Source organism: Emys orbicularis, chromosome 3 (assembly GCF_028017835.1).
Source record: "Emys orbicularis isolate rEmyOrb1 chromosome 3, rEmyOrb1.hap1, whole genome shotgun sequence".
NCBI lineage: Eukaryota > Metazoa > Chordata > Testudines > Emydidae > Emys > Emys orbicularis.
This window is the reverse complement of record NC_088685.1, coordinates 108,910,433-108,935,467: the sequence shown is the minus strand read 5'-3', so window position 1 is coordinate 108,935,467 and position 25,035 is coordinate 108,910,433. Positions and strand designations below refer to the sequence as shown.

General features: G+C 42.6%; 1 protein-coding gene across 1 annotated transcript in view; it reads left to right on the top strand.

Annotated features, from left to right (window-relative positions):
- Positions 1–2,845: 2,845 nt before the first annotated feature.
- The window catches only part of TXLNB (taxilin beta), a 40,609-nt gene continuing 18,419 nt past the window's right edge, over positions 2,846–25,035 (top strand). Inside the window, exons 1-4 of the mRNA XM_065400981.1 lie at positions 2,846–3,290; positions 5,578–5,669; positions 11,955–12,125; positions 24,001–24,195. Of these exons, the coding sequence (XP_065257053.1) occupies positions 2,846–3,290; positions 5,578–5,669; positions 11,955–12,125; positions 24,001–24,195 (903 nt within the window). The remainder of the gene's footprint in view (positions 3,291–5,577; positions 5,670–11,954; positions 12,126–24,000; positions 24,196–25,035) is intronic.

The window sequence follows — 25,035 nt, the reverse complement described above, 5'->3', positions numbered from 1 at the left end:
CGGCTGTTATTGGAGGGAGATCAGACCCACCTCCACAGGCAGCACATAGAAGTGAGGGCTCTTGTCGTGGCTCATGGCGCCCAGGCTGGGGGTGGCTGCCGCCACCCACAGCTCCTGCCACCCGCACTTCCTGCCGCAGCTTGGGGCTGCTGTCCCTCCCCCCCCATGGCTCCTGCCCAGGGTCGGGGCACCCAGGCTGGGGCCTGCTGCCACCACCCATAGCTCCAGCCAGGGCTCAGGGCTGCCACCCCCCCTGGCTCCTGCCCAGGGTTGGGGCACCCAGGTTGGGGGTTGCTGCCGCTGCCCGCAACTCCTGCCGCCGGCTTGGGGCTGCTGTTCCCCCTCCCCCGCCCATGGCTCCTGCCTGGGCTCGGGGCTGCTGCCCCACCCCCCTCGGCTCCTGCCTGGGCTCAGGGACCTGGCCTGGGGGCTGCCACCCCCAACGGCTCCAGCCGGGACTTGGGGCTTTCGCCCCCCACAGCTCCTGCCTGAGCTCCAGGGTTCTGCCTCCCCATGGTTTTTGCCCGGGCTTGGGGCTGCTTCCCTCCCCCTCACCCCATGGCTCCAACCAGGGCTTGGGCTGCCCAGGCTCAGGGCCTCTGGCCCCCGCTCCAGGCTCCTGCTTGGGCTTGAGGCTTCAGGCCCCGCGGCTCCTGCTGGGGCTCAGGGCGCCCGAGCTCAGGGCTTCAGCCTCTGCAGTGCGTGCTGGGGCTTGGGGCTTCCATCCTGTGGCTCCTGCCAGGGCTGGGGCACCCATTTTTCAAATTGTCTGGGGCCCCTGGGTACAGGTCCCATGGGCCCATGCGTTAATCCACCACTGGCCCTGACTAGCAGCTAGGAGCCCCCGGTTGGGGCACTCCCTGCAGCACTGGGGAGATCAGACCTACCTCCACCACTGGGAGCCTCCGCAAGCTGCAGGAAACTCCACAGCTGCAGCACAGAAGTGAATATGGCAATCCAGCAACCCCCCTACCACAGCTTTTGAATTAGGACCCCCATGGTTACAACACCCTGAAATTGATCAATTTTAAGACCTGTGGCCATGAAATTGACCACAATGAATGTGAATTTGGTAGGGCCCTATTTATTGTGAAAGCAAGCTCATCTTTCCAGGATAAGACAGCTTTGATCTTACATATTGGATTAAAAACAGACAAAGCATTCTTATTTATTACACTCTCTGGGGCTTTATGTCTTACCAGATGTGTGACCTGTGCTATCACTAAAGGGGACAACAACAAAAAAGACAAATGACAAAGCTGAAAGAGAGAAATTCAAGGGCAGCATGAACTAGTTTTAGTAACAGGAACCAATCCTGGAGTCTAATCCTTCTGGTTTGCACCACTCCAGCAGTGCAAAGTAGCAGTAAAGTCAACGAAGCCTACTCCCTGAGGAATTCCCCTGTTTAAACTGTACCTCTGAATGGCACAGACCCAAAGTATTAGCTCTTATACCACGCCCCCTCCAGGACTCCAGCCTTCAGGGTGTGGCCATAGTAGGAGTGGCCAAGACATCTTTATGTCCCAGTGATCCCTGTTGCTAGAATGATCCCTGGCTGCTGTGTAAGTTAGAGCAGCCTTCACACAGAGTCCAGACCTCAGGGTTTGGGGAATATAAAGGAGGATTAATGCACAGCATAATTTAACTAGTGACTGTGGATGAGAAATGTTATGGGTTTTATTTGTATAGTTTTACAGGGAGGAGGGAAACACATAGTATACCAGATTAATCTCTTGTGTAACCAGTGAAGCAAGTGATGTTGCACCTAAGCATCATGAAATAATGTTATGATGCTGGGATTCTGTCTTTTTATATGTTTTGTACAGTGCCAAGCACACAGTTAGTGGTACTAATTAAATATGAGAATAGTGTTTTGCAGTTTATTTTATTATTAATTATTTGTTTTTATTGTGGTAGTGCCAGTGGGCCCCACTGTACTAGATGGTATACAGTTACATAACAGTTTTAGAACCATTTTTAGATTTAAATATTTCTCTTCAGTGTTGCTAAATGAAGGTACGACACATTGTGCCACAATGAGTCTGAACTAGAAAGTGAAACTGATTAAAGTCTAAAGCAATGGTCCCCAAACTTTTCAGGATCACGGGCCCCCTTAATCCTGTGTGTGTCCCTCCCCCCCTCCCTCCCCCCCCCCCCCGAGCCAGGAACAGAGCCATGGCCAGGGGCCAAGGCTTGGGGTGGGGCAGGGCCGGGAACAGAGCTGGGTGCGGAGCCACAGCTGGGCCGTGGTCGGGGGCCAAGGCCAGGGGCGGGGCCGGGCATGGGGCACGGCTGGGGGCGGGGCCAGAGCAGAGCTGGGAGTGGAGCATGGCTGGGTGGGGCTTCCTCCTTGCCCCCTTTGTGGGATGGCGTGGGCCCTGCTGCACCATCCCAAATGTTCCTCCGCACCCCCCCAGAGGGGCACCCCACAGTTTGGGAACCTCTGGTGTAAAGTGAAGCTGCCCCAGTCAGCTGGGGGAAAAAACGCAAGAAGTAAAACAAGTGGCATACAGTATACTCAGAAAGCACAGTAAATTAGATCATATCTGGTTTAATCGCCTGTGGTATCACTGGCAACGGGAATAAGGATTTTTTTTAAATGTTAGTTTTATGTGGGCATGTTCCATTTTTAATGTATAAAATTTGCTTTTTTCACTGGGGATAAATTGCCTCAGATGCTAAAGTTTTTTACATGACATATTTCTCAAGTAACAGAAAAGCACATTCCCCTGTAATCTAGACAAAACCACTAGTGTGTTGTATGATATTTGTGTACTATTAGATGACTACATTAATTTGTTAATGTTAAACTTTCATTTGTGTGCTACTAGGTACTATACCAAGTATGGAGAATAACCAGCCCACTGATCTCAAACCTGAACCAAACCAAGCACTCCCGCCTGCAAATAGCACTTCAACATCACCTAATCAGAATGGCCTTGAAAAACAAAACAGTGAGAAATCCTCTCCCAAGCCCCAGCCCCCAGAGAATGAAACAAGTGCTCAGCCTGAAACAACAGTTTGTGACATATCTGAAGAGCTGAGCCGACAGCTGGAGGACATTATTAAAACCTATGGGTCTGCTGCTAGTCTAGTGGAGAAAGAGAGAGCTGCTAAAGGAACTGACAAGCCTGAGAAGGGAGAATCGTTCAATAACGAGGACGGAGACTATGACGATGCAAATGACGAGAGTGAGAAAGAGCAGATAGCTACTGGGGATGCCTCAGGAGCAAAGGAATCCAGCATCAATAAGGAGCAAAAACTGGAAAAGAAAATCCTGAAAGGGCTAGGCAAGTATTTATGTAACTGAAATGCTGCCCTTCTATGAGTCATTGCTTAAAACAGAAAACACTCTGATCTATGTTGATTCCCACATTAAATCTCTATTGGTCATTGATAGTAAGAATTTTCTGGTTACGTGTGGAGAAGTGTGACTGTTGTTGCAAACTTTGTCTAGTTACATATGTTTTACATAATTATCCAAGAAATAGGTTTAGGCTGCATCAGATGTTGATCCTTTTAATAACATGGACACCCAGGAGAATATTATACAATATTGTGCCGCCCAACTAGCACTTTTTTCTCCTAGTCAACGCAGTTTGGAAGTTGTGGGTTGGAGAATATGCTGGAGAGAGATGTATTACCCAGGGGCCAAAAGAGTGGACTTTTCCTACAGGGAGTACACCTGGAGTAAAAAAGGTCCCCAGCTGGTGTAGAGCTGGCAAAGTAGCTCCCCTCGCAGCCTCTGGAATAGGAAGAGTACTGTGGGAACAGAAGAGGCCATGGCCACAGCATACTATGCTCCAACTATGTTCAACTGCACACAACCCCTAAGGGACCTTTTGCAGGCTGGATGTAAGTTAGAGCAGCACTAAGGCTGCTCTAATTTACACCAATGGTCAAAATCGTCCCCAAACAGTACCAGAATATTGGCGTTACAAAGGTGGGTATAAAGTATTTAGTTGTCTACCTCAAAGGTGGGTGTGTGTTTTAGTCTGGCAATGTATGTACAGTGCATTAAAGATATAGGGCCAGATTCTCTCTTGCATCCAAGATTCCACATGGGGTCAGGGAGCCAGATGTGGCTACCTGATTGCATGGGCAAGTCTGCACTGGTCCTCAATAGAGTAGCCTAAGGGTCTGCTTCAATTTACACTAATGGCATGTGGTCACTGAGGATCAGCATAGTGGCGTACAATCCTACCCTGTCCCTCCCTCACTTCAGCAGGCCCCCAGCATGAGCTTTCCCAACACCAGCATGCCCCGTATACTGGGGAAAGAGGATGGCACAGCACCAGCTAAGAGTATCCACCTGCTGAGGGAATTCTTACTTGTTACAGCCAGAATCCAGCCCTATTGCACCATACAAAGACTCTGGCCCAGAAATCTCTAGGTTAGTACTGTGCATATAACCCAATCACTTTACTAAAAAGTATTGAATAAAAATAGTTCATGAGCAGGGATCCTAGAAATCCATTTGCCATGGAAAAATGCAGAATTTGGGTTTTTACAGAGAATCTTTAGGTTTTACATTTTGTGAAAAAATAACAAATATATTAACTATTAACTAAATTTTTTTTGAAAATACCAATGTCACTTAATCAATGCATGCAACCTCCCCACCTTGTGGTTGATTTTTGAATGCGCTTTAAATTTACACAGCTAAACATACTCCAATACACTGCTTCCGCGAATAGAGGTTACTCAATTGCGTATAGGGGTTCATGTTTTAATGCATCTCAAATTTCACTTCAGCTTCCAGAAGTGAGTAAGAAAGGATGCTGAAAACATTAAAAATCACTCTAAAGATCATGTCACTGAGTTTGGCAAAGACAAATTTCCTGTGTATGGTAATGTGCTGTTCTGTATTGTACGCAGCAAGGCTGTATATTATGTTAAAAGGCAGATAATTGTAGGACACATAGAAAGCGCTAAACAATCAATGAAAAGAAACAAAAACAAGAGGCTGAAACAGCAGGGCAATCGACAACAGTAAAGAAACACTGACTGGATCATTCTATTCATTTTATTTTATTATAATGTTTGATGGCACTGGTAGGCTTCAAACTTGCTTAAACATTTTAAATATACCAGTAAAACATTGCGTTTAACTGATACCTATATATATTGTGGCTAGGAAAACTAAAGTTCAGCTTTTCATTTTAATTCTGGAAAAATGCAGATTTTTATGGGTTTTTACTGGAGAATTTTGGTTTTTGTATCATAGAAAACTAGGATCCCGGCTCATGAGGCAGCTTTTCAAAGGCAATTAACTCCCATCGACTTTCAATGGAATTTAGGCACCTACGTGTGCTTTTGAAAAATCTACACCTATAGCTAGAAAACTGTTCAGGGCCAAGTTCTAGAATGGGATCAAGTTCTAGACATGTTTGTGATTAGCAGACTCTGTTCATGTCTTCCTTTAAAAAAACAAAAACAAACAAGGTGAAAATTATTCCTCTCACACCAAGAGGTTTCATTTCTAACTGAGCTTTTTAGATTAACACATCAAACAGCCTAACAGCACACCATATACTAACTGCCTTCTCATCAACCCTCTGTTTCTTTTTTTTTAAGGGAAGGAAGCCACGCTGCTGATGCAAAGCTTGAACAAGCTGAGTACGCCAGAAGAGAAGCTGGACATGTTATTTAGGAAGTATGCTGAGATGGTTAGTATAGCATTTGTTGACTTATGTGAGAAAAAAAAATCTATACCTGAAGTGATAAACAAGATGTGCAATGCAGTATGCTCTAACTTTATTCTGTATAAAGTCTTTTATACAAACTGTGTCCCAAAACACTTTTCAGGGTTAAATAATAAATCATAGCTGAAGAAGATGAAAAACTAAAGGGCAAGGCCCAAAAGATATATTTTCAGAGGAGATCTGAAAAGAGATGGAGAGTTGATGAGGCAGAACATTGGCAGCTTAAATGAAATATGTACCAAACCGTTTAGTAAAGTGCAGCCTAATTGAAGACATGCATTTTGCCAACCAGCTGTGAGGCTACAGCCATGATAAAGAATTAACATCTACTGCAGTTGAAAAAGGATTTTCTCCTTATTAAATTTGCATATTTTCTACTATTCCTAGACCTTTTTAAAGAAGATTAAACGTTATTTTTTATACTATAGGTATAAGCTTAAGATTATAGGACCAGAACAGTTATTTCAAATTCCATGTATTCTCTCCTCTTCATTTCTCAAGACTTGCCTGCCCCCTCATCACACAAGCAACTTTCACAAGAAGATTCTGAGCACATATTTTAGGTCAGAGTCTTATCTCATATACATCAGAGTAGTTCCACTGATTTTAATATTTCTATTCTGGGTGTAACTGGGTAGAACTGATATCAGAATTGGGGCCAATATCACTTGGAACATAGGGAAAGCTAAGTAAAGTATCTTTGACACAAATATATAGGTGGCAGGCCTGTTCCCTACTTGCACCTTGTGTAATCATTTACATTGTTTCAGAGTGGCTGTAAAAACACTAGGAGCCTGATTCTCCTTTGCCCTGCTCCATGTATAGTCATTAACATCTGTGCAAAGTGGGTGGACAACACTACCACTCTGATTTGGTAGGGTTTTATACCCACACTTCACATGTGTAAATTACTACACAAGCTCCCAGACAGGAGAGAACTGGGCCCTATAGTTACAATCCAAATGCCTGATCCTGCAATGAGCTCCCTGCTGGCAGCACCCCTGCACTCCCTCCCATACAGAGCCCCATTTAAGCCAGTGTGGGCTGATTTTCAACATAAGTAAATTGGGTCCATGTGAATGCACTGATCTTACCATGCTGAGCTCATTGTGGGATCAGGATCTAATTCATCCTCTGTGTAATTCTATTGGCTACATTTGGCCTAGTGTGGGCACCAACAAAATAAGAACAATTAGGTAGGTAGGTAGATTGATTGATTGATTTAGGAGCAGAATAATAAAAGACCTGATGAATAACTAAGAAAAATCAGCCATAAAAATGTTGTGGACTAAATTTGCCAGAGGGTACTCCGATTTTTCACACTTGCTGTCTGGTCACCCTATGCCTACTAATATCCACTGTGCTTAGGAAAACCAATGTTTGTAAAACACACAGTTAAGAATTCCAATTACATGACCAACCAAAAGGCTTAGGTTTTGATGAAACAGAGAGCAGGTGATGTTTGTACTTTAAACAGCTCTCTAAAACCCAGAAAACAATAAAAGTTAACAGCATATCGCATTTGACTGCCTGACTTCCTCAGGCAATGATTTTCTCAGTGTATTAGTTCCTGGACTGTTTGCTTCCTAAAACAGATTTTTTAAAAACTGAGAAACTGACCGTGGCTTTGCACTATCAAACCAACACACACTGGAGATTAGTGGAATCCCTGCTTTCAGAAGTGGGTGTTACTTTGGACACTCCACAGCTACTAAGAATGACTGACATTCCCAACTTTACATTTCCTTTCTTTTGAGAGTGATATTTATGTTTGTGTTTGAGTATGTATGTATAAATGTTTAAACAGGAAATTATACTCTGGTTTTAAGGATTTTTTAAAGGGGTGGAGATAATTTAGGTATCATTTTCTTAATAATAAAATACAGAGCTTTTAAAAACTAGGTTGTAATGTTGAGCACACATATGAGTAGTTTAAGAGTAAAAGTAATATGACTTCAGTTATTTAAAAGGGAGTGGAGGAGGAGTAAAAAACCAGAATATTCAGAGTCAATGTTAAACTTAAAAAAACCCAAAAAACCAAATATCTACAAAATATGGGAATGAACAGTTAAACGCATCAAACTCCTGTACCCACGCCAGCCTTCTTTGTTCCTTTCGTACTTTGCAAGTGTTATTTTTGGGCTAAGGATTTTTTCTAAGTGCTCTACAGACTCCACAGCCGTAGCCTGTTGATATCTTCCATTTGGAAACACCACTGCATTTGTACGGTTTGCGGAGTATTGAAAATTTGCCTCACAGAACATTGGCTTTATAATTGGTTTTATACACAAATGTCTCTGATGTTATGTGTGATGCTTCATCACAAAATTGAGCTGTGCTCTTTTCATGTAATGCCCTAATTTCATAACCTGGTGGTTTAGACGGACTTTGATGGGACTTAAGCACATACTTAAAGAGACCTCATGCCTGCAGCATAAGTTGTAGCAGGACTGGTCCTGCTTTAATTTACTCTCCACCACAGTCAAGCACAGCTTGAAAATATGGGCTCATACCACCAACTGCCCCTGCAGGGGAGAGGCTTTGAAGAATCTATCAGAAGAGAAGCACAAAAGCATTTATGCTCTGCTGCCTCTCGAGATATAACTGTGACATTAGCCAAGATGGTCAGAGATGCAACCCCATGCTCCAGGTATCCCTGTGCCTCTGACTGCCAGAAGCTAGGACTGGACAGCAAGGGATGGATCACTCATCAATTGCCCTGTTCTAGTAATTCCCTCTGAAACATCTGGTACTGGCCACTTTGGGAAAACAGGATACTAGGCTAGATGGACCATTGTTCTGACCCAATATGGCCGTTCTTGTGTTCTTATGACATTGCCAAAGTGAATAAATTAATAAAATTAATCAAAGGCTTGCTGAGAAATGCTTATGCTATATACTCTGCTCTACTGGGTTGTGCTGGGCAAGAGCACAGCTACATAAGAACGGCCGTACTGGGTCAGACCAAAGGTCCATCCAGCCTAGTATCCTGTCTACCGACAGTGGCCAATGCCAGGTTCCCCAGAGGGAGTGAACCTAAAGCTGGTAAAGGTGATTTGGATTAGTGGAGCAGGATGTGGTTTATCTTAATTTTTTCCCACAAACCATTGCAGAAAACTCCCTTGTGGTCAGTTTACATTCTGAAGGCTCTCCCTATCTGGAAAAAAAGGCTAGAACCTTAGCGTGAAATCCTAGCTTCACCAACATCAACAGGAGTTTTGCCATTAACTTCAGCTGGGCCAAGATTGCAACATTTTTTATTAGCTTGACTGAGTCATCTACAATTTGGACAAAATATTATCTGCTGAGCACAGGCCACACATGCAAAATTTGAAGCGAAGAGAATATTTGTTATATTTTTAAAAGGAGATGGAGAGCGGGCCAAAAATCAGGCTTATAAAGGAAAACAAGTCTCAGCCTTAATTAAAGAAAGGCTACTGACTCTCTATAATGGTAGAAAACGTATTTCAGCAAGTGCAGTCTGATCATATGTAAACACAGTTTTGGGCTACATATAACAATATGAATATGTATAGTGAAAGTTGGACATAAGATGCAAATATATTGGAAGCAATGGAAGTATAAAACAATATTCATTAAGATTGTCCTCTGGTTTGAGCTTCATATCATTTCACTTAGTGAACTCTCCTAGTCATGCCATTTTAGTGTTCCAGAGGCCATTCTGTGATATTTCTGATAACATAGTGATTCACAGTGTTGTTTTTTTATACCAGGCAATACTATTCACAGACACATGGCAAGATAAGTGAACCACATGTGGAACATACTTTCAATACTACTTTGTTCACAACGTGATCCCTGTGGTGAAGAGTGGTGCTGTGTAGCATCAATAGAACAGCAAAGTCCCTATTTGACTTCATGAAGTCTCTGACAGTCTCCATCTATGGGATCAAAAGTCTGCTTGGGGTAGGGTGGTAATTTTGTTTGTTTTTCTGGTAGGTATTACGGAGTAGAAAGGGGTATTAATAAATACCATTCTTATGGTTGAAAGGCTTTGTCCAAGAGCATTTTTTGATAGAGGGTTGTGAGTTCAACATTATTCACAAGTTTCTTCAGTGAATAATTCCTGGCCTGTAGATCACTCCAGTTGTAGATACTGAAACTTGGATAAATTAATAGTTGAATAGATAAATCAGTTTCCACTGCTTTAATTAGCCACATATCATGTGGTATTGTTTCTGTTCACAGATAGGGTGATTTACATAACTAATCAACAAAGTGTGAAATTCAAGCTTTATATTCTATTGTAATATTCACACTTGACATCAGCACTGTATTGCTCAGTTGCATATATCAACCATCACGGAACATAAATAATACCATGTAATTGACCAACACAGTGCAAATTTTGAATTCTCTACTTCATTATAGAATGTGCTAACGGTAACAGGATCAGGTGCCTCTCAAGAGCCCTTCATGGTCAAGGTTGCTTCAACAGCACCCTGCCTCAGTTTCCCTTATTCCTGAACACCTTAATTAAACTCCACCAGGTCAGAGTCCTTAAACATTTCCCTTTTGGGTCTAATTTTCTTTCATGTTCTTGGATAATTGTTCTTGGATAAAGCCTTTCCACTCTAAGAATGGCATACACTGATATTCCCTTCTACTCCACAGTGCCTACCAGAAAAACAAACAGACCCATCATCATCCTACTCCCCAAGCATACTTTTGACCTCATAAAGGGAGACATGCCAGGGGCTCCATGAAGCAGTCTATGGACTGTGCTACTTCTATTGATGTTGGACTGCCCCACTCTTTATCACAGGGATCAATTGCACTGTGAACGAACAAAGAAGTGTAGCACCGAAAGCAGTGCTCCACATGCTGTTCGCTTATCTTGTCACGTTCAGGGCTGTAATTCAGATCAGTGAGAGGTTGTGTCGTTGCTTCTCCTGTAACTCCGAGTGCCTTAAAATGCTCTGCTGCTGTAGCTCTCCATCTGGACGCTCCAACCCTGCATACAAGCATGCACTGAATCTGTGTGTGTTAAGCAGCCCTGGTTCAGCAGCTCTGACTTCAGCAGCCTGCTTGTCACACCACAGCCATGCTCTGGTCTCCACCAGCCTTGGTTACTACTAGCCAAGTGACTCCAACACTTTTCCCAAATTTCCCCAAAACCATTCGTCCTGAAATGTCCAGCCCTCTCCTGGACCACTCAGAGGAGTAATAAGGTCTGTTGCTCCTTTAAAGAGACAAAAGCACAGGAGTTTGTTGCTTTAACTAGTGTTAAAGATCACTTCAATTCCAACACAGCACTGGGTTGATTTAGAATAAAAGTAAAAACAATTTATTTTATTTAATCAAAAAGCAACATGGTATAAAGTCAGAAATGGTTACAAGCAAATAAAAGTGAAAAACACTTTGTAGTGACAAAGTCTTAACAAAACTACAGGCTTGGTTCAAGGTAAGACTCTTACCATGCTCCTTCCAGCAAGATGGCGGACCACCCCATTAGTCAGGATCTCCCACAAAATCCAAAGATCTTGGTTCCTTTGTCTTCTTGGGTGAAAAATAACTTGGGGTTCTTTGCCCATCTCTTTTATACACCAATTAACTTTTGAAATGTATCCTTCTCAAAGTCCAGTGCCTCTGCTGTGCGGAAAGGTGCCATGGAGTCTGATGGAGAAAGTTCCCTGCTGGTTTCTTCCCTGCTCGTGCTTTCTACAATGCAAAGTGATCTGTCCCTGCAGGCTCCAATATGCCAATGTCTGACCACTTGACTATGATTACCAGTTGTCTGTGATTGTACCTGGATGGAAGCATAGGCATTTTCTTTGTCTGGAAAAAAACTCTTTACCCACTTCCCAGACTTGTCTAGTTCAAATACAGAGGGAATTCATAACTTCACAAGAACTCTAAACAAACTCAATCCTGGGGCTTCTCCCCTTTTCCCAAAAGAGGATCCAAGCCTTTCTGGTTCTTCCCTGTTTTTGGCAGGCCACTCCCAGCCCTACCTGGCTGGAGTCATTTGGTCCTTGAAATCTCAGACTCTCCTGCAACCTTCTAATTCTCTATAGCTTCACTCTGCATTCACTGGGCTATTGTACAGATTGTGATTTTACTGCCAGTAGTTTGCCTCTCTTCACTAGGTGCTGATATAAATACAAAAACTTTCCAAACAATGAAAGAGGAGGAACTTAGTTGAAAACCAAAGAGCTCATTTTCTTTTCCTTCCTTTCAATATACTGCATTTTTATTTTTACCTACATTTTGCCCCTATGTCTTTAGCTGGAAGAACATCGTGCTGAGCAGAAAAAGCTGAAGTATCTACAGAAGAGACAGGCGCAGATCATCAAAGAGAAGGACCAGCTGCAGAGTGAGCACAGCAGAGCCATCCTTGCCCGCAGCAAACTTGAGAGTCTCTGCCGGGAGCTCCAGAGACACAACAAAACCCTCAAGGTTAGTAAGAGGCCTCTCAAACTACACAGCAGGATACATGCCCCATGTTGTGTGGGCAGGCTCAAAAACGTCCCTGTGCTGTTCAAACATCACACTGAAAAGATTATTTACATTAATGTATACAATATGCAATTATATACAGTAGACCTCATTCCTACCTACAATCAGGCCCTTTATACGTGTGACGGGTTGGATCACAGAAACCCCCTTAGGAACTGCCAACTGATGTGCCAAGACTACGTCTGCCCCTGCTTTCCCTGCCAGCATGGGACTCCAGCACCCTGTCTTGTTGAGCCAGACATGCCAGCCCGCTCCAACACAGACCCAGGGTCTGAACCACGTGCCCCAAAGCTGCAGACTTAACTGAAAGAAACTTACAGAAGTGTTCCTGTTTTTAACACTCAGATGCCCAACTCCCAATGGGGTCTAAACCCCAAATAAATCCGTTTTACCCTGTATAAGCCTTATACAGGGTAAACTCATAAACTGTTCACCCTCTATAACACTGATAGAGAGATATGCACAGCTGTTTGCCCCCCTCCTCCCAGGTATTAATACATACTCTGGGTTAATTAATAAGTAAAAAGTGATTTTATTAAATACAGAAAGTAGGATTTAAGTGGTTCCAAGTAGTAACAGACAGAACAAAGTGAATTACCAAGTAAAATAAAATAAAACACGCAAATCTAAGTCTAATACTGTAATAAAACTGAATACAGAAAAAAATCTCACCCTCAGAGTTGTTTCAATAAGTTTCCTTCACACACTGGACACCTTCCTAGTCTGGGCACAATCCTTTCCCCTGGTACAGCCCTTGTTCCAGCTCAGGTGGTAGCTAGGGGATTTCTCATGATGGCCGCCCCCTTTGTTCTGTTCCACCCACGTATATATCTTTTGCATAAGGCAGGAATCCTTTGTCCCTCTGGGTTCCCACCCCTCCTTCTCAATGGAAAAACACCAGGTTAAAAATGGATTCCAGTTCAGGTGACATGATCACATGTCACTGAGACCCCAAGCCTTCATTCCTCCCAGCCAGACTCACAGGAAGGCCTACCTGCAAACAGAACCATCCACAGTCAATTGTCCTGGTTAATGGGAGCCATCAAGGTTCCAAACCACCATTAATGGCCTACATTTTGCATAATTACAATAGGCTCTCAGAGTTATATTTCATATTTCTAGTTTCAGATACAAGCGTGATGCATTTATACAAATAGGATGATCACACTCAGTAGATCACAAGCTTTGTAATGATACCTTACAAGAGATCTTTTGCATGAAGCATATTCCGGTTACATGATATTCATACTCATTAGCATATTTTCATAAAATCATATAGAGTGCAACGTCACGATACGGTTCTGGCTGTGTAAAGGGGCCATTAGGTGAGTGTAAATTACATTTTCACCAACTGTAATCCTTATTTATGCTGTCAGAGTGGTGCAAAGGGGCCTTTGTGTGAATGACACACCGCTATGTGTACATTGCAATCAGAAGTGTGACTGAAGACTGTGTAGACATACCTGAACTAGCTCTGATCTTGCAACGCCAATAGCAATAGCAGTGAAGCTATTGCAGTAAGGGTGGCAGCACAGGCTATACAATCATGACTGGAATCCTGGGCAGCTACTCAAGTGGCTAATCAATGTTGCCACCCTTTCTGTCTTATACTTCTTGTACACGGTAAGTTGCAGGACTGCTGCTAAAAGTTCAGACTCTTGTGCCAGATGTGGACAGGCCACAGAGCTTCCTTTATAGAGACAGATATATCAGATGTGCCTGCCATGAGATCCTTTAATGAAGTGTTTCTCAAACTCGGGTCCGCAGACCCCTGGGGGTCCATGAAGGTATTCCAGGGGGTCTGCGGGCCTGCTGATCAACTCCTCCCCCCTCCCTCCCTCAACTCCTGCCCTCCTTCCCAGTGCATGCCGTGGAGCAGCTGTTCAGGAGCGTGAAGGAGGTGCTGGAAGGGTGGGGGAGGAGTGTGGACAGGGTGCACTCAGGGGAGAGGAGGAATCATCTGCAGGGCGACCAGCCCCACTGATCAACTCCTCCCCCTCCCTTCCAGTGCCTCCTGCATGCCGGGAAACAGCTGTTCCCCAGCTAGGCGAGAGAGGGGGGAACGGGGACGGGGTGTGCTCAGGGGAGGTCGGAAAGAGGTGGGGAAGAGGAGGGACATGGGTGGAACCGGGGCAGGAAGAGGTGGGGCGAGGTGGGGTCTTGGGGGTAAGGGGTGGAGTGGGGGTGGAGCCTGGGGCTGAGTGGGAGGCTTGGGGGTCTGTGAAAAGTTTTAAATCAAAATGGGGGTTCTCAGGTTACTAAAGTTTGAGAACCGCTGCGTTAATGCATTGCTTGTCTCTGGCTTATTACAAGCTCAGGTAAAGTATGTTTCACACAATACCACCTAGTGGCAAAACATTATAATGCAACTTTATATTAATTACATCTCCTCCTTTAAGTTTTATATTCCAACCATTTATAAAATGTACACTAGCACATTGTCTTTAAAGTTCAGTATGGATCAGTCTGTTAAGTGTCTCTGAATCATACTGGTTTTCTAATTACACAACCTGAACACGTAACAACTCGATCATCTGGCTATCCATTAGTTACAACAACTGGCCATAGCTGATTTGGAATCTGCATCTTCTTTTTCTTGTTATGCATCTGCCATCAGCAGAGTTTGCTCTGTTGATTGTGATCTCTCAGCAACAAACTGTAGTTGTCAACAGTTTCTGCTGAACTCTCCATGTTGGTTTCAATCACATACGATGTGGGCAATATTTTTTTCTCCTTTACAATAGCTGGATTTCTCCATCCTTTTTCTACATCCCGTTTTGACACAAAGACGGTCATCAGTTTCTACACCCGGCAGTTCTCTAATTGAGTTACGTCTGTTGTAAAAGAGTTTATAAGCTCTTTTCTCCTTTTTAGATGATTTGGCTACTCTCTTCATGTCTGGCCACTTTGGAGCTATGACTTTGAAAAGGAACCTAACAGTAGTTCTGAAATGTCTTTCCATCAGGAGTTGTACTGGACTATATCCAGGAGCTGTTATAGATATTGATCTCTAACTCAGAAGAGCAAGGAATGGATCTTCTTGTTGTCTGAACAGATCTCTCAGACTCTCCATTTGCTTGTGAGTAATGTGGGCTGCTAGTAATATGATCAAAATCATATTTCAGTTCGAATTACTTAAATTCTGCTGTGGTGAATTGTGGTCCGTTGTCCACCACTAGTTGTTCTGGAATACCCAAATGAGCAAAAGTGCTCATCAGTTTCTCAATAACACTAAGACATATTATGTCTTTCAAATACATTCTTTCTATAGATCTGGAAAACTATTGACCAGGTAATGATGGCCTCTGAATTAGCATAAATTTGCAGCTAGTCTCTTCCAAGATCTGTCTGGTAGAGTTGTTGTTATTCTATATGGTTCAGCATTGCCTCTTAAAGTTATTTTACTGGATCTCCTTTTAAAACTCCTGTATCATCAAATACTCCATTGAGTTCTTCCACCTTTCTCACTAGTCCCATCATGGCTGCCATGCAGAAGCTGAGAAGGTCGTTGGTCTTTAATCCTTGATCACATGCATTTTGAGTACAAAGCTCTTTTTTTTTTTTTTTTTTGGTATGTTGTTTCTGTGGAGAACTGGCCCGTGCAGTTCAGAATACCTCTAGGGCTAGTCAGAGCTGTGTCAGGTGACTTCAGCTCTGGGAAGAGTTGAAGATGATTATAAGTCCCCTCTGATGATATGACTGTCATGTCTACTCCTGAATCAATAGTCTTTCCATGAATATTCAATTTCACTCTCCGGGTGGGCTCTGTATCATCACACATGATAGAGCCCAGAAGCTATGGCTCTTCATTGCCTGTAATATGAGTCAACACCCTAACTGCTTTAGTGCAGCAAATAGCTGCACAATGTCCATATTTTGTGCATTTATTACATATTGCACCTTTGACTGGACATGGATCACTGGGCTATGAATTTTCCCATATCTTGTGCATTTAGTCTGAAAGGTATGTAGTTAGCCTGTGCAACTATTGTTGCTGCTTTCCTTCTGTTTCTGTTCTCCTCTGCAGTTAAGTTGCCTTTACTTCTGACATCTTGTCATGTACCACATATGGACTAGTTACAGAGCTTCCACCAGAGAGAGATACAGGGAGATTGTGATGGGATGACTATCCCACACTCACCCTACAGAGTTTAATGCAGGCCAGATGGGCCAATTAACCCATTAGGCAGCTGATTAAGGAGGCTCAGCTGGGCAGGAATAGGCGTAGCCTATAAAGCCCAGGAAGTGAAAGGAGAAGGGGCAGATGGGAAAAGGTAGACACTCCTGGGAGAAAGGGAGGAGCGAGACTGCAGATACTTCATAGGGAGAAAGAGGCGGCTTTGGGGAACTGGTAGGCCTAGGAAGAAATGGGGAACCAGTAGTAGGAAGCAACCCAGAGATAGAACAGTGAGGCCGGAGAGAGGAGGCCCAGACTGCTGAGCTGAGGGCCCCTGGGCTGGAACCCGGAGAAGAAGGTGGGCCCAGGTTCCCCTACCAGCCACACGGCAAGTAACACTGAGGCAATGAGCGGGAAGGCTGCCTAGGACTATTGAGGAGCTAAACCTCCCCCGGAAGGGGGGAACAGGGACAGTGACACAGCCGGAGGGCCAAGTCACATTGCAGTTCCTGAGGCTGTGAGAGAGGCTGCCGGTGGATAGGAGAGAGAGTGACAGTGGGCAAATCGCGGACAGGGGACGTCAGCCTTGAGCTAATCCCCAGAGTACCACTCACCAGTCCGGCAGTGAGTGGTGTGCCCCATGACAGAGATGTGGTCTCTTTAAGACACACTTTAATGCACTGACAAGTATAGCCATTGAGGTATATGCTCAGATAAGGTATATTAAACATGGTGCCACTTAGTGACTGAACAGCATAATACAGTTTAGCATTTCTCTACACTTTCTGCCATGGCATCACTGCTATTGTTATTCAAGCTAGTTAGATCAAAGCTAGCTCAGGTATTTCTACATGTGCTGCAGTCACACCTCTGATTGCAATGTAGACGTACTCTTAGACTCAGTATGTTTTATATATTACATATGTGTTTCCATAATAAAATAAGCACTAGTGATTTGCTGCAGGAGACTCACAAGGAGCTATTGGGGATTTTGATATAATTTGGGTGCTGGGGTATTTTGAAATGACCAGTGAGGATGAACCAAGCCAAAAAGTCCGTCTGATTTGCCTTGAAGATGAGAAGGATGTTGACCTAGTCTGCAAAAACTGTCTCAAATTACAGTATCTGTGTGAGAGAGAAATGTTAAGGTGTGTCAATGGGCTCAGATTCAAATTGTGTTTGTAACTTCTTTGGTGTATTAGGTTGTGATGGATTCACAGGGTCTGGTCTATGCCCTAGCATGTAACCAGTCCCTTGGGAGCGACCCCTTTAGTGTGCTGGTCCCCAAGGATCCACACAGTTCCGTAGGGGCAGACCCGTGCCTCCAGGACTCCTAAACTGGGCCTTCAGGCACCAGCAATCCATGGCTCCCTGCAGCAAGTCCAGCCAAACCAGACTCCCATGGGAGACTTGGACTGTGCCCCACCAGAGCTCAGTGTCCTCAGTGAGTATCTGTAGTGACACCAAGCAGCTTTTTCAAACAAGGTAACAATTTATTAGTCACTCTTACTCTGCCCCAACAGTAACATTTTGGCCCTTTATACTCTGTGCATAGCAAGGCAAAGCATGGAGGGAAGCTCAGACACACAGGAATCATACAAATATTACCAAAATTCCCCACTTTTCACATATGCCACTTAGATGTGAAATCTACAACAACCGTGTTCCTTTAAATATCTTATTTTCTATTAATATGTCTCTGTGGCTAATTTTCCTTCTAGTTGTTTGTGAATACCCATAAATAATAAATATTATTATTGTTAATACACAAAAAAATCTCTTTTCTGATCTATTAAAATAAAAATCCTTCTTCATAGGGAAATATTGAGTGTAAAGTTACAGACTTGAAGTCGCAGGTGTAGATCCACAGCTGATGGAAATCAGCACAGCTCCACTGGCTTTAATGCAGCCGTACTCACTGATTTACACCTGCTGAGGATGTGGCCCATGGGGTCTAGACTAAATGTTCTTGTACACTGATTAGAAGAGAGATTTGCTGGGAAACTATTGCTCAGTCTACACACTGAAGTTTCAATTGTTTGACTAAAAGTGGTTTAAATATTATTTAGTTAAACCTGCACGGGCACATTTATATTGGTTTTAAACTGTTTATATCATTTTACCTTAAATCAATATCAGGCAGTTTTAAAGTGACTAAAGAATGTCCACTCAGAGTTAAACCAGTGGAAACCATATGTATTTTTTTTAAAACCCATCTTTAGTTAAACCAGTGCAACTTTGTGTGTAGAGCAGACCTAATAGTATGGTGAGAGTAGATATGGGACTGGTTGCATGGTTGAATATCATAAATGACATCTCAGTAGTCAGATACTTCTTGATCTCACTATGACTAGGGTAACATAGTTTGCTCCCTATTTTTGCATGGGGCGTAAGTAGTTCATAGGGCCTTTCACCCTTAAACCTAGCAAGACTGTCTCCAATATCTGTCATCTTTTAAACCGCTTTACTTTGGAACTGTGTGACCAGCCAGACAAACTTTTGGCTATTATTATAAAGCCAAATTCTGTCTGGCTTCCATTGGCTTTAGTACTTGCCATGTGAGCACACAAAACACAATTAAGTTGTCCAGTTGAATCACCCATAGCAAGAAGTGAGGGTAAGCCTGTCCCCTAAAGGGGATAAAAGTTTCTTAGATGCTATAGACCTTTCTGTAAAACACAGAAGCACTAACCCTACTCCAGCCTTGTGCTGACATCACAAGCAAGCAAAATAAAATAAGCCAGTAGGAAAAAATATCAGTGTTTTCAACATGGCTAAGAATTAAATTCGTAATGAAGACAGTTACAAACTCTCATAAAGTTAACATGATCCTTGTAGCATTTAGTGGGTTTTTTTAAAAGCCCACCTTCTGGAGTCGTGATTACATGAAAAAAAGAATTTAAAGCTACATTTCTAGTCCTTAGGGTTTCAGATAAAAAGAATCCAAAGTGTATTATTTTTTTAAATCTCATGGTTTTAAGTCAATTTAATTATTTGGGGGGAGGGGGAGCCTGGCACATAATTTTTGAACACTTGGGGTAGGCAAATCTGCTTATACTGTATTATAAACCATGGGGAAAATAAACTATAGAAAGCAGCTGATTGTGTCACTTAAGTTACAAAGCGCAAAACTTACCTCTTCTATCCACACATTTCTCTGTGTTGTGTTATTGATCTGAAAATTAGCTGACAGTCTGGTGGCTGTTTAATGACATAAATATCTCATGTTCCTTGTGCTTCTTGCTCATGGACAGTTAAGAGTAAAAGATCAGCCAGTCACCAGCCAGTCACCAGTTCTGATTCTGGGCATGACCCAAGCAGTTTGGGAGTCAGACTGTACTGCCTCAGAATCATAGGATCATCAACCTAATCAGGGAGTAGTAAACTGAGATGGTGACCCTGGTCTGATTTCACTTGCACTCATTTCACTCAGGTGTGACTTCAGTGGAATTACAGTATTCCTGATTTACACCTGTGCAAGATCAAAATAAACCTGGATAATCTTAATTCTATGAGGTCTTTTATTAATAAAATATCGCTCGTTAAAATGATTAAACCTACACATAAGGTAGCGTTGCTAGTCAAAGTTCAGGGCTATGTGGGAGTTTGAGGTGGAAGGAGAAATTGGTGGCAGCCAGGTATTTTTTGATGCAGTTTTGTTTATTTACAAGGAATGCACAGAGTCCTGTATCTTGGAACACAGAAGGAACCAAGAACAAAAGGGAGCAGTTTCTTAGCTTACCAGCCCTCCCAACCTCTTTAGTCAACACCAGACCTAAAAACTCTCTAGGTTTTCCCACTCCAGCATCACACCATTGTGCTTACAGGCTCCTGCTTGCTTTTTCTTGCCACTTTGCCTCTGCCTCTCTCTCTCTGTTCTTCTTTGTGACCTCAGCAGTATCTGAATATTCTCTCACATTCCCACACACCCTCCCCAAAACAATACACAGCCCAAAAGCTCCTGAGGGGGTTCACACACTCCTGTTGTCTTAGGTGAGGCTTATGTTTATAGTTATGTTAATTGAAGGGTGAGTTGACACCTATCAACCTCAATGGCATTTTAACCCAACACATTTCAAGCTTTCACCCACTTCATAACAGTATCTTCTTTCTGATGTTATGAGATTTTATTAAATTTATTATTGCACTTTTAACAGTGAAACATAGGAAGGCTGTATCAGTATCATATTGGCATATGAGGTATGGATATACCTCCGATAGGGGAATTAAGAAAAGAGAGCGAGGTAGAGGAGAGAGTAGAACTGGATTAAGGGGATATCTTAAGAATGAATTTTAGTCTCCGAAAGCTCATCCACCTGTAAGCATAGAGGAGATGCAGCATATTTATTTGTGTTAAAACTCCAAAACATAATTTACAACTGATAGAGAAGTGAGTGTAGATTTCACTAATTAATGAAGGAAATATGATTTGCATGTTCTGACTGCTTTGAACATGCTGAAAAGAAATCCTTCAAGAAGAGATTCTGCTCTGTGACAGCAGTGTGAATCCAGGGCATTGGATTTGTGGAGCTACTCCAGCTTTAACGGCTGTAAGCAAGAGCAGAATCTGGCTCTTAATCCTTAGTATTATGGAGAAAACTTAAATGAGCTTGCTGTACAGAAACGAGCCTGAGACACCAAGAGCAACAGGCAATAGAGGAAATGCCTGGGGAACGCTCACAGATTAATAGGGATAGAAATGACTGAAGATTTTGGATGTAATTGAGGTGAACAATTACACAGTAATTCAAATTGGGAAGTTTACTTTGAGCCAGGTTGTGACTGCCCCAATGTGGGGACAACAGCCTTCCCCCTTCCGTGTGACCCTGCTCAGGGGCCAGCACAATTGGTGTGCAGAGAAGAAACATTGCTAAGCTAGATCTATAGAGCCTCTCCACTGGCCCAATGCAGGTGCAGTACATGCCACTCCCTTTCCTAGGGTGCTAAAGCTACTGCTTCCTGGTACACTCTGGGCAGGACCGGCTCTAGGCACCAGCAAAGCAAGCACGTGCTTGGGGCGGCACAATTTCAGGGGCAGCATTCCGCTCCCAAATTTTTTTTTATTTTTTTTGGCTTGGACAGTTCCGCTCTTGGAGCTTGGGGTGGCAAAAAACCTAGAGCCAGCCCTGACTCTGGGGAGGAATTCTTGACAAGTCAGTCAGCATTCCTCCTACAGTAGTGTCTAGAGGCCTCTGAGATCAGAACCCCTTTGTGCTAGCTATTGTACTTACACATAGCAAGAGACAGTCCCTGCTTGAAAGAGTTTACAACCTAGACAAGCAAAGGAAGTATTATTATCATACCGATTTTACAGATGGGAAAACTAATGCACAGAGAGATTAAATTATTCACTGAAGAAGCCAGTATCAGCCAGGAGTTTAATGCAGTTTTCCTGAGACCAGTTCAGTGTCTTAACTACAAGACCAGCTTTTCTTTCAGCTAGGTGCAGCCTCGTTTCAAAATACTTGAAACTCAAACGGTGACAATATCTGATATCTAAAATCATAAGATGAGAAATTCTGATTGGCCCAGCTCCTCGATGCACTCCCGGTGCTGCCCAGCTGCTTGTGGAGTGTTCCAAAACCCCACAAGGCAGTCAGTAGCTCAAAGCCATTGTCTGGCCTTTGGCTTGGGGCAGAGAAGGAGATCATATTGAACAATGCACCCTACACCAAAATTGCATGATGACTCTAGCAAACCTTAACCAGCGATTCTTTTGTTGTGCTTCAGGTAATTATTCTTCCTTCCAAGGTAAATAATAAGTGAGACCCAAAGTGTTATCACTGCATATGTTTTAATATTTGCACAATTGCTACTTTCTGGCTGTTTTATGTCACCTTGCTACAAAATAGTTCATTGTAACTCATCTCCAAGACATGGAAATGTTTTGCTTTATATTCATTTAGATATATTTATTACTTTACTGAGCTCTGAATTATGATAACGATATTTTACTAATGCACTTTTGCTCTACTGAAAGAATGAAGTATCTATGAAGGCTAGACTTAAGGATCAGGCCCTGTGCTAGGAGTCTAAAAGACATCACTTGATCATTACCTGTTAGGTTCACTCCCTCTGGGGCACCTGGCATTGGCCACTGTTGGTAGACAGGATAGTGGGCTAGATGGACCTTTGTCTGACCCAGTACGGTCGTTCTTATGTTATGTTCTTATGTATTCAATTCCCAGCGTTACCACTGGCTTCCTGAGTGAGCTGGACAGGTCTCACTTTCTCTCTCTGTAGCTCAGTTCTCCACCTGTGAAATAGAGATTATCATATTGCTTTCCTCCCAATCTTTGTCTTGTCTATTTTGATCGGAAGCTCTTCTTGGTAGGGACTTTGTGTGTTTGTGTGTGTACGTACAGTGCCTAGTTCAATGGGGCCCCAATCTCAGTTGTGGCCTCTGGGCACTACTCCTCCTACTGTAATACAAACAATAATGCTATCCCAAATTTCCCTCCTCCAGAAAACTGCACGACTCTATGATCTCCATCCATGTCCAGTCCACCACAAGGAAAAGTGACCTCCAATAGGAGCAGTAGCTGTTCTTCAGCAGATCTTTGTGATGTTTGCCTTGTAGAAAGTGTAGTATTTTACGCACCCACTGAGCACTCGTTTTTTTCAAGAACAGGAGATAAATCTACACCTTTGAGGACACATCTATAATATAAATTATAGTGTGCTAGAGTCAGCTACAGCTGTATTCACACATGGTTATAGTAAATTATCCTTGTCCAGTGTAATCAGAGATTTCATATAAATAACTATGCTAGCTGAACTATGCTATGTGATTGTAAAGTACGCCACTATGCAATTTGTAGATTGGTTTCTTAATGTGGTTGCAACATGTTAGGTGTGGCTACCAACAATGTTACAACAGGATTACACACCCTTAGAAGCAAATAACTAGGAAATAAAAAAAATTGTAGTCCCAATGCTAGAACACTGAATCCAGACATCTGGTACATTCACTTACACATAAAAAGATCCTAACTAGAGTTTCACTGATAAGTGGGGAACAAATCCGGCAATCCTTACTCAGGCAACACTCCCATTATTTGGCTCTGTGTTGGCAAATAAACTTCTGTATCTGTACAACACACAGCCTGGTATAGCTGTTTGATTTACTACTTGATGAAGCAGAAGAGGCTGGGTTGTGAGAGAGAAACCCCTTAAATCCAGGTATTGGTGCTGAATGAAGACCAAACATTTTTGTTTGTGGCCAAAACTTTTCGGTTTTGGGGGTTTCAACTAAAAGCAGAAACTTTCCACAGAAAGCAAACACCTCTCAACAAACATGGTCATTTTGTCAAAAACCCAATTTTCCATCAGAAAACAGTTTGGATGCAACATTTTTTACTAGATATCTTCTTTCATAGCAAAGGTAATGCTGAAATATTGGGAATCAGTATATTTATATTTTGTATAAACATTCTCATACCCAAGCTGCTCTGGTTTGAGAGTTCCCTTTAACTCAATCTGTATAAACGCAAGTCCTTGTTTTCCTCCTTTCTTTCAAGGCTACTGTCTAATCCAATCTATGTATTTATAGTCACACTCATTACCTGGGTTTATGAAAGAAAGACATAGCTCTAAAGAGAACTGCAAACCTTCAGATGAGTCCAATTCTTTTCTTTTTTTTAAAGCTGGCTGTTGTGTTACCCATTTAAATTATCACATTGTCCACCTTTTTAACAGGAGGAAACTCTTCAACGGGCACGGGAGGAAGACGAGAAGAGAAAAGAGATCACTAATCATTTCCAGGGCACACTGAGTGATATCCAGACTCAGATTGAGCAGCAAAGTGAAAGGAACATGAAACTGTGCCAGGAGAACACAGAGCTGGCCGAGAAACTGAAAAGCATCATTGATCAGTATGAACTCAGAGAGGAGGTGAGACTACTAAGGCATGCAGCCTCCTTGAGGTAGGGAGAGGCAGGTTTTGAAGTGCATAGGATTAGATTTATTGACACCACCCCCACCTCTCAATTTGCTGTCATTTTTGTTCTTCATGAGGTTTTTCTGTGATGTGCAACATGGATAACATTGTCAAGATTTAATAGCACATTGCAGTTTAACCCAGACTGTATCAGAAGCAAGTTAGTGCTTCAACCCTTCTCTGGCAGCTGCAGATTAATAAAAAATGTAAACCAGGGACGCTCGGCATCTGAACAGACATGACTTTCACTATAAAACCTGCAGTAAAAAAATATCTAGATAGCATATTATCTCTTCAGTAAATATTAGAGCTATTGAGAAAATTTCAACAAAGCTCCTATATTTTCAAACTATGCTGATTTTTTCCCCATCTTTAGTAAATATCTCAACTCATGACTTTTGGGGACATTTTATTGTTAATTAGTATGTTCATTGTGGTTCTCAGTCCAAATATATGCACTAAAAACAGAAGGAAAGGTGACATAAGTACTGTGTACTTCCAGTCTCAAATGCTGACCCACTTTGGACTGAGCACATCCATCTAATTATTTTTAAATCTTATTGTATCTCACATGAGATCATCCCCTGAATGAACTATACATGCATTTTAATGGTTTTTATCAAAGTAAAAAGAAATTTTATCTAAATGTGGCATGATTTATAAACCCATCGCATAAGAGATTAAGAATTCAGAATTTTTTCCCAACCCAAATCGGAACAAAAAATCAAAAATGTTAATAATGTTAATGAACTAACAATCTGAAACATTTTTTGGATCATGTCAATTCATAATTT